Consider the following 14,395-nt stretch of genomic DNA (forward strand, 5'->3'; position numbering starts at 1 on the left):
CGGGCTTCTCATTGCGGTGGCTTCTCTTGTTGTGGAGCACGGGCCCTAGAGTGCATGGGCTTCAGTAGTTGTGGCTCGTGGGCTCTAGAGCGCAGGCTCAGTAGTTCTGGCGCATGGGCTTAGTTGCTCTGCGGCATGTGGGATCTTCCTGGACCAGGGCTCGAACCTGTGTCCCCTGCATTGGCAGGCAGATACTTAGCCACTGTGCCACCAGGGAAGTCCCATACAGCAGGTTCTTAGTTATCTATTTTATACATATTAGTGTATATATGTCAATCCCAATCTCCCAATTCATCCCACCAACACCACCCCCCGACCCCCGCTTTGCCCCCTTGGTGTCCATACGTTTGTTCTCTACATCTCTGTCTCTATTTCTGCCTTGCAAACTGGTTCATCTGTACCATTTTTCTAGATTCCACATATATGCATTAATATACGATATTTGTTTTTCTCTTTCTGACTTACTTCACTCTGTATGACAGTCTCTAGGTCCATGCATGTCTCTAAAAATTACCTAGGTTCGTTCCTTTTTATGGCTGAGTAGTATTCCATTGTATATATGTTCCACATGGAAGGCAGATTCTTAACCACTGGACCACCAGTGAAGTCCCAGGGCTTCTTGGATTTCAGTATTTCGGAGAAGACAATTAAAGTGAGAAAAGACAATAATTTTAAGCTCTGGCTACATACTGTTTGATCAAATCCCTGAACCTGAAGCCTTCTTGTCCTTTGTTACAAAGGAGATTAGAGAGAATTAGAGATGTGTTAAGGACACATTACCTCCAAACTAAGACTTTCTTCCGCAATGTAACTTTTATACCATTAGGGTCTGCTGGACCCAATTTAATTTTTGCGTTTATTTGTGAGCTATTCCAGTTATTTGTAAGGATTGATATTCTGTGACTTTTATTCTTTCTTAGAGGTCTTTCAAAGAACAAAGAGAAAACAGTCAAACAGAATTCACTCTTTTACAATTATCCTTTGGACCCTTTTAAAATCCAAGATGTATTATGAAATCCTAGTGATTTTACATTTCCAGTATCTTGAAACAACTTGCTATTTGATCATCCCAGGAATTATTTCATCATTACTCATCAGTTATTCCAGTTGTGGTAAAGAAGACCAATAAGAAAACAGAAGAATGATGAAATCATATAGTATTGTATCATCTTTCAAGAAAAGGTATATAAATAGTCTGAACACACGTCTTTACAGTTTTTTTTTAAGCTTTCATTGAATGCAGTTGCTAGTTCAGATTTTTAAAATTTACCACCCATGATGGTAAAAGGAAGAAAATTGCCAATATGTTAAATAATTATTTAGATAAATCAGAAGATGAACATAGAGAGACAGCACTCTAGAAATTTACATGGTTCTTAAGTGGATACATGCCGAAGGTATACAAAGGTGTATTCAAAAGTGATCGGAGGGCTTTCCTGGTGGCGCAGTGGTTAAGAATCCGCCTACCAATGCAGGGGACAATGGTTCGAGCGCTGGTCTGGGAAGATCCCACATGCCACGGAGCAACTAAGCCCGTGCGCCATAACTACTGAGTCTGCGCCCTAGAACCCGCGAGCCACAACTGCTGAAGCCCGTGTGCCTAGAGCCCGTGCTCCACAACAAGAGAAGCCACCGCAATGAGAAGCCTGCGCACCGCAACGAAGAGTAGCCCCCGCTCGCAGCAACTAAAGAAAGCCCACGGGCAGCAATGAAGACCCAACGCAGCCAAAAATTAATTAATTAATTAATTAATTAATTAATAAACAAAAAAGTGATTGGAAGGAAATAGGTGATATTGAAATGAAGAGTCATGTACAATAAAATATTTTTATATTTGATTGATCATTTCAGTTCATCTTTATAAACCTAAGAATGAAAATGTTTTGCACAATTGGGGTACAAAGAAAATGGCTGAACTCTTCAACAATATTATGAACTGTCAAAAGTTTTTTAAAATATTGTATTTTGATGTGCAGATGCAAGAAAAAGAACCAGAAGTAATGATAGGCTAGAACCTGTTGGAGATACATCTTCAGTTTGAAATCAGTATTACAAGATGGCTATGTTCCAGGTTTATTCATGATAGCTGATAAGCAGCTAGTTGCATTCAAAAGACATTGCCTATTTCAGATGTATATATCTTCAAAACCTGGAAAATACGTTTATAGTCTTATTTAAACTTGTGTAAAGTTATTTTACATTATCCTGTCATTCTTATTTCTGTAAATTTTTTGTAAAAAACTAAACTATAAAAAGGGTCCACTGGAAAAAAAAAGAAGGGCTTCCCTGGTGGCACAGTGGTTGAGAATCCTCCTGCCAATGCAGGGGACACGGGTTCGAGCCCTGTTCCGGGAAGATCCCACATGCCGCGGAGCAACTACGCCCATGCGCTACAACTACTGAGCCTGCGCCCTAGAGCCCGCGAGCCACAACTACTGAGCCCACTTGCCACAACTACTGGAGCCCACGTGCCTAGAGCCCGTGCTCTGCAACAAGAGAAGCCACTGCAATGAGAAGCCCGCGCACCGCAACGATGAGTAGCCCCCACTCACGGCAACTAGAGAAAGCCCGTGCGCAGCAACGAAGACCCAATGCAGCCAAAAATAAATAAATAAAAATAGATGAAAAAAAAGGGTCCACTGGATCCAGGTGTAAATGATGATGATGATTTTGCTGGTATACTGAGTGTTAATTAGAAGGTTTACAAGAAAATTGAAAAGGAAGTAACTTTTCCATTGTGATTCAGTGTTATTTAATGTTGCTTAAATATGTCATTGAATACCATCTCCCATACTGCCTAAAATTATCTCAAGTATGTCCCAGTCTTGGGAATCCCTCTTACAAGTTACTGTTGAGAGAATAAATGTTTAGACTTGCAGTTATCATGGCAGACTGAACACACGCATCAGGTCTTGTTCCTTCCCCCTAAACTCTGCTAAACTACAGTAAAAGGACTTTTAAAAAGACATAAATCCAGGGGCTTCCCTCGTGGCGCAGTGGTTAAGAATCCGCCTGCCAGTGCAGGGAACATGGGTTCAAGCCCTGATCTGGGAAGATCCCACATGCCATGGAGCAACTCAGCCCATGCACCACAGGTACTGAGCCTGTGCTCTAGAGCCCACAAGCCATAACTACTGAGCCCACATGCCACAACTACCGAAGCTCGCGCGCCTAGAGCCTGTGCTCCGCAACAAGAGAAGCCACCACAATGAGAAGCCCTCACACTGCAACGAAGAGTAGCTCCCGCTCGCTACAACTAGAGAAAGCCTGCGCACAGCAACAAAGACCCAATGCAGCCAAAAATAAATAAATAAATTTATTTGGAAAAAAACAAACATAAATCCATAAATAGGAGAGGAGACAACAGCAACAAAGTCTTCAAAGCTGGACAGCAGATGGTTGAGATAACTAACTTAGCAGATTCCAGAGGCAAATCTGAAGTTGGTAGTGGGGCAAGCACCAAGACCCTCTGGAACCAAGGGTGAAGGGACAGGCACCAGAACAGGGAGGTTTGGGTGAGAGCTGTTTGAAAGCCAGTTAGATCCCTAGATTTTCCTAGGTGGTGCATCTCCCTCATTCCAGCAGAAGTCGAGGTTCATCCTCAGAGAGAGTAGAGCACTGGGTCTCTGGACTGGGAGAGTTCACAGTTGCGGGTACTCTACTAAAAGCATAGAGGTGTGCTCCATAGCTCTGTTCACCACTTGGCTTCCCTGAGCACTGGGGACCAGGCCCCCCATACAGGGTACTGGAAGACTTTCCTTTGAGAACTCTGATCAGACCAAGAAGAAAGACCTAAAGTTACTGAGTTGAGCACTCACCCCCAAAAAAGTCCACGCAGATCACCTATTGTGAAGCTGTCAGTAATCTCCAGTTGTGTACTCAAAGCTGTGGTCAATAATCTCCAGTACTCAGAGCTTTCGGTCAGCTCTTTAGGAGGTCCCACTCTCAGTCATGAGCCAAGGATCACTAGATTTTGAAGAAAGTATCCAATACAGAAGATAGAGACCAAAAGAAGCAAAGAGAAGAAAAGTAGCTTGGAAGAAACTATAAAACAAACAAAAAACCAAAAACATAACAAAAATCACCAAAATCCTCAGAAATAAAAGCGGTATTGCAGCCTTGAAACAAAAATAGGATGCTGAAATAAAAAGGATCACTCAAATGACATAAAAGAGCTCTTTTTAAAATTTTTATTTATTTTTTACACAGCAGGTTCTTATTAGTTATCTATTTAATACATAATAGTGTATATGTGTCAGTCCCAATCTCCCAATTCATCCCACTACCACCCCGCCCCTGCTTTCCCCTCTTAAGAGCTCTTGAAATTAAAAACATGATGGCAGAAATCCTTTTAACTATAGTTTTAAGTACTTTTTTGGTGCTTACGTCCGTAACTGTAAATAATAGACTTATACTATTACTTCTTGTCACTTTAGACATTATCTTTGCTGTAGTAGATTGACATGCTTATACTTCTCAGTCTTCTCCCTTCTCAATATAGTTTATAGCATTTAAAAATTATAATATTTACCTTTGGCTTTTAAAAGTTATACTTAAATCTCTTTCTTATACTATCAAGTATAAATAAAATCAGTTTCACTTGTGAGTTCTCTTCCCACCTATTCTTGCTCATAGGTACTTTATCAGCTAGAATTGAAAAGGAAGATAAACTAGTATAGTAAATAACCTTACCCTTGTAAAGTATAAAGTTTGGTCTTTTTTTGGGCTGAGATTTATAATAAAGGTACTCTTACCCGTCTGTCATGCATCACAAGCAGAGTAGGATATCTGTGTTTCACTTCCCAGTTTTGCATTTTCAAGGCTGTTGAAGTATAACTGCTTTTTAAAGGACAGATGTGGACTTTTCCCTGGTAACTGCTGAAGTGGCTGAACCTCTACTCCCTGTTTTTCAAACTGTTTTGACTGTGATCCAAAATAAATATTATATGTCTGTGTGTGTGTGTGTGTGTGTGTGTGTGTGTGTATCTCTGTACCTATCTATCTATCTGAAATGAAATCTCTTTAATCCTTTGGACTAAATTGGCTTTCTTGATAGTCTGAACTAACGTGTTTTCTTTCTTTCTTGATGTAGGCAGTTGACAAGTACTTCAAGCTTCCTCATGCTTCCAGTAAACCACCTCGGATTTCAGGAAGCCTAGTGGACACTTCTTATAAAACATTAAGATTTGCCTTTAGAGCATCACTAAAAACTGCCATCTATAGAATAACTACTACATTTGGTGAACATCTGAAGTAAGTTTACCTGTTTTTGTTCCACGATAATTCACTTTCAGGAGTTCACCTGAGAAACAGGTATGGGAATTATAAAGGCTCATAAATTGAAAGTATTCTTTTGGGACCTTCATGTTTCCTACTGGGAACTAACAGCTTGGATTTAGATTTAATATTTACATTTTAAAATTTGGCCTATCATATAAGTTTTGGGGCCTTCTTTCAAATGGGTAAAAAAGAGGATAGAAAGTTATAAAAGCAGCAAATGTAATTATATATTGTTTTTTTTTAAATTACTAAAATATCCTTAAGGGAGAAAAAAGGCAAAATGAATACTTCTCCAGAAAAGCGTATTAAAAGTAATTCTGTTATTACGTCTTGGTCAGCAAACTAAGACTTGGGGTGAGCAGAGTATTCCATAAATGAGTCCTTGGTGCTTTGTGAATCGTGCTGGAAAAGCAATGATAGATCATACCACCTTCAGAAACGGAACCAGAAAGAAAACCACAAATGCCAAACCTGTGTATATTTAGTTTCATTGATGTTTACTGCTTTCTTTTCATGAAATAATCTACCTAGTCAGTGTAAGGGATACTAGTTTATTAACTAAATTATGTCTGTCATAATTATAAATAAACTTTAAAAGGTATAAGAGATTGCTCTGTTTTTTCTGTATGCAATCAATAAGTAGTTTAGAACTTCCTCAAACCACTTGCTTTTAGAAGCAGTAGTGTATTTCCTTTTACTTCCATGAGGCGCATACATAAAGCATATGACATACATGTCAACACATACATAAGGTAGCAGCAGCAGCAAGTTTTTATGGAACACTTTGGTTCTGTGTGGGAATACAGAAGAGCTGTAGATAATCCGCTCTCCTTAAGAGGTTTATTCATTTGTTTAAAAACAAACCAAAAATAAATCTGTTTATTGAGTGCTTCTAGATCTGCACTCTCCAATATGATGCCACGTATTGCTATTTAAATTTAAATTAATTAAAGTTAAATAAAATTGAAAATCCAGTTTGTCACTTACATTGGCCACATTTCAAGTCCTCAATAACTGCACATAGCTAGTGGCTACCGTATTGGACAGCTTAGGTATAAAACATTTCCATCATTGCAGAAAGTTCTGTTGCACAGTGCTGTTCTAGACGGTACACTTCGCACTTTCATTTACTCTTCTCAAAGAGCCTTTGAGGTGTAGAGATTATCGTAATTGTATAGATATGGAAACTGAGACTTGGAGGGATTAAGAACTTGCCTAATAGCATAGTCTAGTCAGTGTTAGAACATGAACCTGAAATCAGGTCTTTCTTGCTCTTAAAATTCCACCTTCTCACCCTATACAACACTGGACTCCCTTTAAGATGTAAACTGCCACGTAGGGTACTCTCAGAAAATGTTCAATGAATTTAGGTAATGAAATAGATATGATGTATACTGATGATACAGCAAAACAGGACGAAAAGGGGAAAATAAATTTCTTAGATAAGAAAGGGAGATAGATGACTGTTAAAAAAAATTATGAGAATGAAACTCTGCCTTAGTTTCTTTCCTCTGAGAAGAGTCATATTTTATACATGTACCAAAATTGATGAGGTCAGTAGAGACTATTTTGTACAAATATAGGACAGAATGGTATAGTAGAAGTTAGATTTGGAATTAAAACACTTGGATATATGTCTGGTTACATTATTGACTATCTGTAGTTGTGGACAGGTTACCTATTGATTTAAGTGACTTGCCTGAGATTATGCAGGTAGTAAGTTGCAGAACCAGCAGTTAGACTCAAATCTTTCTGACCCTAGAATTCTATCTACAAACCTCTGGAAACCATTCTGATACTGTTTACCCTCCCATGAAAAGGGTATGTTATCCATTCCAGTTTGTTTCATTTGCTCTTAAGAGAGATAAAATGGGATCCTACATGTGTAAAGCCCACACTACATTATATATTGTTGTGACAATAACTATTATTACTGTATAATACCTGGTTTATTCATTCCCCAAAACTTCACCTCTGAGAACCAGGTATAAATGAAGCAAACGTTTGAGGCGTGAAAATTAACGCAGATCAGTTATGCATTGGAGAAATTCATTTAATACCTATTTACTCTTAATTTAGGCAAATTCGATTTGCTAGTTTTCCAGCCTATAACATATTAAAATATGAGAGGAAGACTGCTATTAGAGTCAAGAATACTAACAATAGCAAGAGATAGTACAGTGCCTGCTAGCAGAGGGGAGTCATGAGAAAAGCTGTAGACTTGGTGTTTGAAAAAGTTCAGAGCCATTTAGTGAGAGATGACAGCCTCGCTGGCACCTAGAGAGAGTTCGAACAGTAAAATACACTTGAGATGGTGCAGTTAGTCGGAGAGATGTAAATGTATAGGGTGCTTTAGCATGATTTGTAGTCAAATTATTATAATAAGACTTGACACTTTTAAAAGTGGCGACCTTCAGTTACCTGGAATTTTATCATTCAGTAATGGTATATTACTATCAACAACTAGAAAACCAGAACCTTTCAGTATATTCAGTTTGTGCCCAAAAGTTTAAAAGGAAGTTTTATACTAGTTTCAATATATATATATTTGCCCCGCTTTTGTCCAGGTAATGTATTTTTGTGGCAGCAAGGGTGGGGAGAGAACTCAGTTTTCCCCTCCAAGACATAACTTACGTTCAAAGGGAAAAGTAAATCTAAACCACCAAGCTGTTACCTTTGAAAACGATTAGTGGAGTCTATTGTGTTTTAACCAAACATTTTAGTTTAAAGGATTTTATATTAAAGGCAATTCAAATACTCCACAACTCAAAGATAATGTTGGAATCTGGTTTAAATAAAATAATAAAATCCAGAAAATCTACTGCAAGGCCTGGAACTGCACAGCAGGTTCCACAGCAGAGCAGGTTAAAATTGATGCCTTCACTTGTCAGTCTTAATTTGCTTTGGTCTTTTAGAAGGTAGAAGCATGCTGTTACTGAATGCAAGCCCTCCTCCTCATTAGATTAAGGAGGGTTTTCATCCAGCTTTTTCAGAAGTACTAAATATGTGAAGATTTCTATTCGTTTTTAATTGTTTTGAAAAATATTGACTCTGTGCTCTGTGGTTCACTTAATATGCTTAATGTAAAATAAAGCTTATGCTTTGAATTTATGTTTCATTTAGTGCTGTGCAAGCATCTGCAGAACATCAGAAAAGACTTCAACAGTTCTTGGAGTTCAAAGAATAGTTAAGTAATATAAACTGTGTTCATTACACTGCTGATACAACTACAGATGGGACAGTAAATGTTCAGCATTCTTGGATCAGAAGAAAATGGACTAATTAGATGCTTCCTTTGTCGTGGTGGTTGCTTTGAAAACTATACTTTAATGGGAGAAATCATGGAAAGAAATTCTCAACAGAATAACCGAAAACTGCCTTTTCTGTACCGATTACTTTTTGTGTGTGTGGTATAATAAAATCTTTATTCAATTTTACAGAAGCATCTATGGCAGTAGAAATGTTTGTAGCTTATATAGCTTAATAATAATAACTAGAAAATTTTTAGAGTTTACTTTTGAGAGGAGTAGAGTCAGCTCAGAAGGTACTGATAAAATAGGTTGACTTGATCTAGTCTTCCTTCCTAATCGTCCTGAGAGTTTAGCTCTCTGTAAATTCAAAATACATAAACTTTTTTGGAGTAGTTTCTGTTTACTAAAGGATAAAAAGGGTAACAGTGGAGAAAAATTCACAGAAAATATTGTCTGAAGGACATATTTTGTTAATCTGTTAGGTTGTGTTTTTGTTTTCAGAGACAAATTAAATTTGCATGATTGTCCAAAAAAAGTCTCAATTTACAGATGCTAACTCTATATAAAGGAATGTGGAAAAATTCAGTTCTTAAGTTACAAGATTAAACATTCACATTTGGTTTTCGAAAGACAATTGACCAACATCTATGAATTTATTTTGTATCATGCTAGTAAACAATAAGCATATGGGTATTTTCTCAACTAGTTTTGCTTTCTTTTTCTGGAACAAAACATTAAGTGATTGCCGAGTTTTTCAAGTGAGAGAAAAAGTTTTGCACGAAAACCCTGGAAACTTTCCCTTTTTTTTCCTTCCCTCATCTTCATTAGATCAAATTATTTTGTAAAGCTTAATTGGCCTCACAGAGGGAGCAACCTTTGCTTTGTTAACTGGCTAATTAAAATATATTAGGAAAATCTTTACAGCCAGAAACAACTTAGTCATCAATCAGCAAGTGAAACCAAAATGTCAGAGGGATTACTGTACTTAGGAGTATGTTGTATGTCCCAAAAGTGAGTAGGTAATTTTATAATTTATTAGATCAACTTTGGAGGTGAAAGATTGGAAATCCTACTGGTAGATATTCACTGGACTAGCTTTGGACTGAAATGCTCCCTTGTAATTCTTTTCCCATTTTTTCCCTCTAGTGTCCCCCGTTTTTTTCTTTAAAGCCAGCACAGAATTGTATATGAATCTTTAATGTGGTATATATGTCTACCATTTGTCTGATTACTTGATGTATTATATCTTGATTTATTTGTTGCCCCTTCAACCAGCACATGCCAAATTATAAATGAATCCTGCTGGCCTTTAAAGTATCTTTATGAGACAGTTTCCCAGTTGTCAAGTGTTTGGAGTATCTAGGCTGTTGCCTTTTTTTTTTTTGGTATCTGAAGTGGAGTTGATCTCTTTTTTGAATGTAAAAGTTGAATTTCGAATGTGGAAGTTACTTACAGATGACCAGAAAATTGTGACTAGGTTGACTGAGAACTGTTGAGTTCCATGTTTTAAAGCCATTGAACTTTTTATATTCCATTCTCTGTGCTTTCCCTGGCTGAGGCATTTTGGGAGAAAAGAACTCTTAACCTTATGCTTCCATAAAGAAGAATTTAAACTCTGACTTACTTAGATAAAATGTCTGGCTTTGTTTAGGTTTTTGTCATTTCCCGTATACTTTGGGCAAATGTATATTTGATGAGCAATGTGAAAATTTCTGATGTGTTCATCCCTATTTTTTCTCAAGAGGACGTGCTGTGTACACAGTATAGTTCACTTTATGTCTGGCTGGTGGAAATTTGGAAACTGCTTCCCCAAATCTGGATTGTATTTAGTAGATAAGGAAGTCAGTTCCTTTTCCTCATTGTGTTGTTAATCTACACACCATCTGTTGGAGTAGGGTATGGCTCAATCACCTGTTATGAAAGAGAGCTCCTTCGCCTGTGTACAGGGAGGAGGATCTTAGGAGGCCAGCAAGAGGAGAGAACCATTTCCTTTGATGAAGTCACATCCTGCCTATGAACCCACTGATACTATACATTGGCCTGAAAATTAGAGGGTGTTCTTTAAAAGCCTTTCTCTGACTGTCAGTACAAAACGTGGTTGTATCAGCTCTTGTAATGTTTTCTTGACCCTTATGGAAGGTATAAATCCACGTAACTTCTTTCCTTGAGAACTGGGACACTGTGCTAGAATTTTAAAAAACTTGTATAGTTGAGTGGATGTGGATAAGCAACAATTTGTTACTTTGCTGGGTTTATTCCTTGGTAATTGTTCTGTGTGTCTTCCTATAAATATGGTAATCTGTTTATATCCTTTTGTATATCACTGATACTGAACTGGGTAGAAAAATAAATTGACAGTTTTAAAAAATGGGACTATTAATTGAAATATGTATATCTGTGAGGTCAATTATTTAATTTCTGGGGAGGTGTGTGTGTGTGTGTATGTGTGTTTCCTTAGCCATTTTAATTCAGTCTCAGAGTTGTTGCTTATAAAACCCGAAACACTTCTTGAGAAATGAGCTTTTGCCCCTGGTTGGACTAATCTGGTAGGTGATCTGTGTTTCATGGTAACTCTAAGGAGCCTGAATTCTAAAAGCCTCTTTCTTCGTTGTCTTGGCTGCCTTATTTTCCGAAACTAAACAAAGGATGCAGGTGCTGAAAGCCATTTCTTAATAGAGGTTTCTTTTCTTGCCAGAATAATGTTTCTAAACGGATCATATTCCACCAGACTAAAAGTTTTGTCTGTCAGCTTTACTTAAATTAGTCTGAACGTCACCTCAAGGTAGTTGAGGTACTATATATTAAGGCCCTCAACTTTCTTGTTTGCTATTCCAATCCATAGTTACGTTTCCTTAGAACCAAACAGCTTAAAACAAAGATGAATTTAATTCATCAGTTAATAATCCAGCTACTCTTAACAAGCTGCTGACCACCATTTAAAAATAAGCAAAATCGTTATCGTTTTGAGGGGTAAGAAGGGGGGATAGACAGCACGCACCCCCTTAGAGTTCCCAGTCATGGTCCTAAGCAGCCTTGGCAGTTGCTGTAGTGATAGGCACATTGATGTGGAGCTAGCTAATCATCCAAAAATACTCACTGAATGTCTATTATGGCCCAGCTATTAGAAACAAATTGACCTGTGAACAAGAGAGTCCTTGTCCTCCAGGAGTGTATAATCTGATGCAGTGGCATTTGAAACTTGGAATCAGAAGCATCAGACTCACAGCGAGTGCTTATTAAGGTGCAGAGTCTGGGCTCCACTTCAGTACAGATTCTGCTTCAGGAGGTCTGGACTGGTTCCCAAGAGATGTAGTTTGTAACCAGTTCCAAGCAGTGGTCTGAGAATTACATTATGAGAAGGGTTTATCTTAGATCAGGAGATCTGATGCATTTAGCATGCATCAGAATCAGTTGGAAAGCTTGTTAGAACACATTACCGGGCCCCCTCTCCAGAGTTTTAGGTTCAGTAAGTCTGAGGTGGGGCCCAAGAATTTGTATTTCTAACAAGTGTCCAGACACTGCGGATGCTGCTAGTCAGGAGACCATACTTTAAGAACTACTGTTCTAGTGGATTTTCTCATATGTGTTGTTCTCTCAGATGAGTGTCTAAAGCATATGAACTATGATTTTCTATAAGGTAGAGTTCTTACATCTGATTCATTTGTTGGAAAGCTTGAAGAATGTGGTTAGATCCCATAGGTAATGCAGGAATGCTGAGAAATATTCAGGTGTTTGGATGATTATCTTGAAACTGCAGCAGGGATCTGACGCGAGTTGCTCTCGCACCTTTATGTGCTCGGCTCGTATTGTTCCCTTTGCCTGAATTTCCGTCTTGGCACACTTCCCATTTTTCACAACGAGCTTAGCTTTCCCTCATGCTCCTGGATAGATTTCAATGTGTTTTTTCAATGCTTTGTCATTCTTTCTGTTTTGGACCTTATCACATTGAATTGTAACTTAACTGATTACAAGTCTGCTTCCCCTTGTAGATTATGAGCTGTCTCTCCTTCCAGGATTCCCGTTACACTTTCTCAATGTATCACTTTAATATTTTTGACTTTCCATGCTTTATTCTGGATAGTTTCCTCTGACCTGTCTTACAAGTCATTTTCCTCAACTGTGTCTAATCAGTAAACTTATCACACTGACAATAGTTTCCTGATAAATAAGTGAAAATTAGCAGTCCTTTTTTAGGATTACTTTTAGTTTTCATCTTTAGCAGACCTTATCTACAATTCTGAAATCCAGAGGTTTTTTTATTGGTAAGTTTGGTGACAAAACATATTTGGCAGCTAAACCTGACCTTAACTGATATGAGGTTATTTGTAGACTTAATGTATTCCATGTAGTATGACTACGTTTACATTCACTGTAGTGTGGTTATAAGGTGCTGTTCCAGACCCCACTAGAGTGTTATGTAATATACATCTTTATTACCTTTCTAAAATCTGAAAAATTCTTTATTCGAAACATCTGGCCTTAGGAGTTTAAGACAAAGTGTTGCAGACCTGTTTTTGTAAAATGCTGTTAATTCTTCCATTTACTCATGCAGCATTTACTAACTGCCTGCTGTATACCAGGCCCTGATAGTACAAACTTACCCCCTTAGAGTTCTTGTGTGGAAGAAGTAAGTGGAGGTAACCCTTGTTTGCAAAGACCTTTTTTCTACTTATTTACAGAATTGATGTGTCTTGCTATGTGCTGTCTCATTGTTGATTGAGCATCTATTCTGTTCCTAGCCTACCCAGAATGCAGCATCTCTTTAGGTGTCCTGGTGCTCTCCCACTTTGTCTCTTGCATTATTTTTCAGGAGCTGTGTGGCTCTACCTTGTCTTTAATTGCTCATGTTCTCCCTGCACACACATATCTCTTACCAGATACTGTTGAGTGTGCCTTGCAAGTGATTCTGATGGTAAAGTAGTTCTGATGGTAGTTCTGGAAGACCTATGAGATGTCTCTGGCAGAGAAACATTGGAAGATGACCTCTGAATCACATGCTTTTACTTGATAGTCTTGAAGATATGTTGACTCTTGATTGATTTATCCTTTTTAATCTCTCAACTTACTAGTAAAGCGGTCTACAGTCTTGAAAAAATTTTGAACACTAGTCCCTCCCTTGCTATATTATGATTCTTTGTTGCAAGGACACAATCCCCAACTTAGCCTAAGCATAGGAAGGGGAGTTGATCCCAAGGGCACAGGAAAGTCTTGGTGAGCACAAGTATAGATTTGCTTCTGGGCCCCATGAAGAACCTGGAAAGCTCTCAGGACCTCTAAATGGTTCTTCTCTGCTTCTTTGTGCATCAAAGATTTATTCTGTCTCTCTGCCTAGTGGCTTTCTGCTACTCACTCCATCTGCCCTCTAACTCCTGAGTTTACTTATAATAGATGTAGACTGACCATCTGCTTCTGAATGCCAACCAAATTCCTGTTTGAAAGAAATTAGCCTAAATGGATCAAGTGTCCAAGGGTCTAATTAGGCTTCAGGGACAAGGTCATGTAGTGCCAACATGGCTTCTGAGAACTTACCTTTGTTGATCAGGATAAAGTGTCAGGTAGGGGCAGTTTCCAGAGTTTTCCAACATAGGGGACAGAATTTGGGATTCAGGGCCTGCAAAGAGGGGCTGGTAAGTCCCCTTGCTTTGGGTTGGAACCCCAAAGGGCTGCAACCTAGAAGGAAGGGTGAAGAGGAAGTCGATTGCATGAGCTGTAGTTGAGTTAGAATCCTAATTAAATTGAATTGCAGTAATCTCTATTTGCCAGTGTTTCTAGCTCCTGGGAGAAGCTATCATAAATCATCTCTGGAGGAAAACAACATCCTGGGTCTCAATTATTTCTACAAATGATTTTTCAGATACAATGTC

At 38.2% G+C, this 14,395-nt stretch overlaps 1 protein-coding gene across 1 annotated transcript in view; it reads left to right on the top strand.

The window, feature by feature from the left end:
- Positions 1-8,821, top strand: part of NDC1 (NDC1 transmembrane nucleoporin) — a 47,297-nt gene extending 38,476 nt beyond the window's left edge. The window contains exons 17-18 of the mRNA XM_061186570.1: positions 5,093-5,253; positions 8,404-8,821. Coding sequence (XP_061042553.1) covers positions 5,093-5,253; positions 8,404-8,467 — 225 coding nt within the window. The 3' untranslated portion in view covers positions 8,468-8,821. The remainder of the gene's footprint in view (positions 1-5,092; positions 5,254-8,403) is intronic.
- Positions 8,822-14,395: the final 5,574 nt, after the last annotated feature.

The sequence above is a fragment of the Eubalaena glacialis genome, chromosome 3 (assembly GCF_028564815.1).
Source record: "Eubalaena glacialis isolate mEubGla1 chromosome 3, mEubGla1.1.hap2.+ XY, whole genome shotgun sequence".
In the NCBI taxonomy this organism is placed as follows: domain Eukaryota; kingdom Metazoa; phylum Chordata; class Mammalia; order Artiodactyla; family Balaenidae; genus Eubalaena; species Eubalaena glacialis.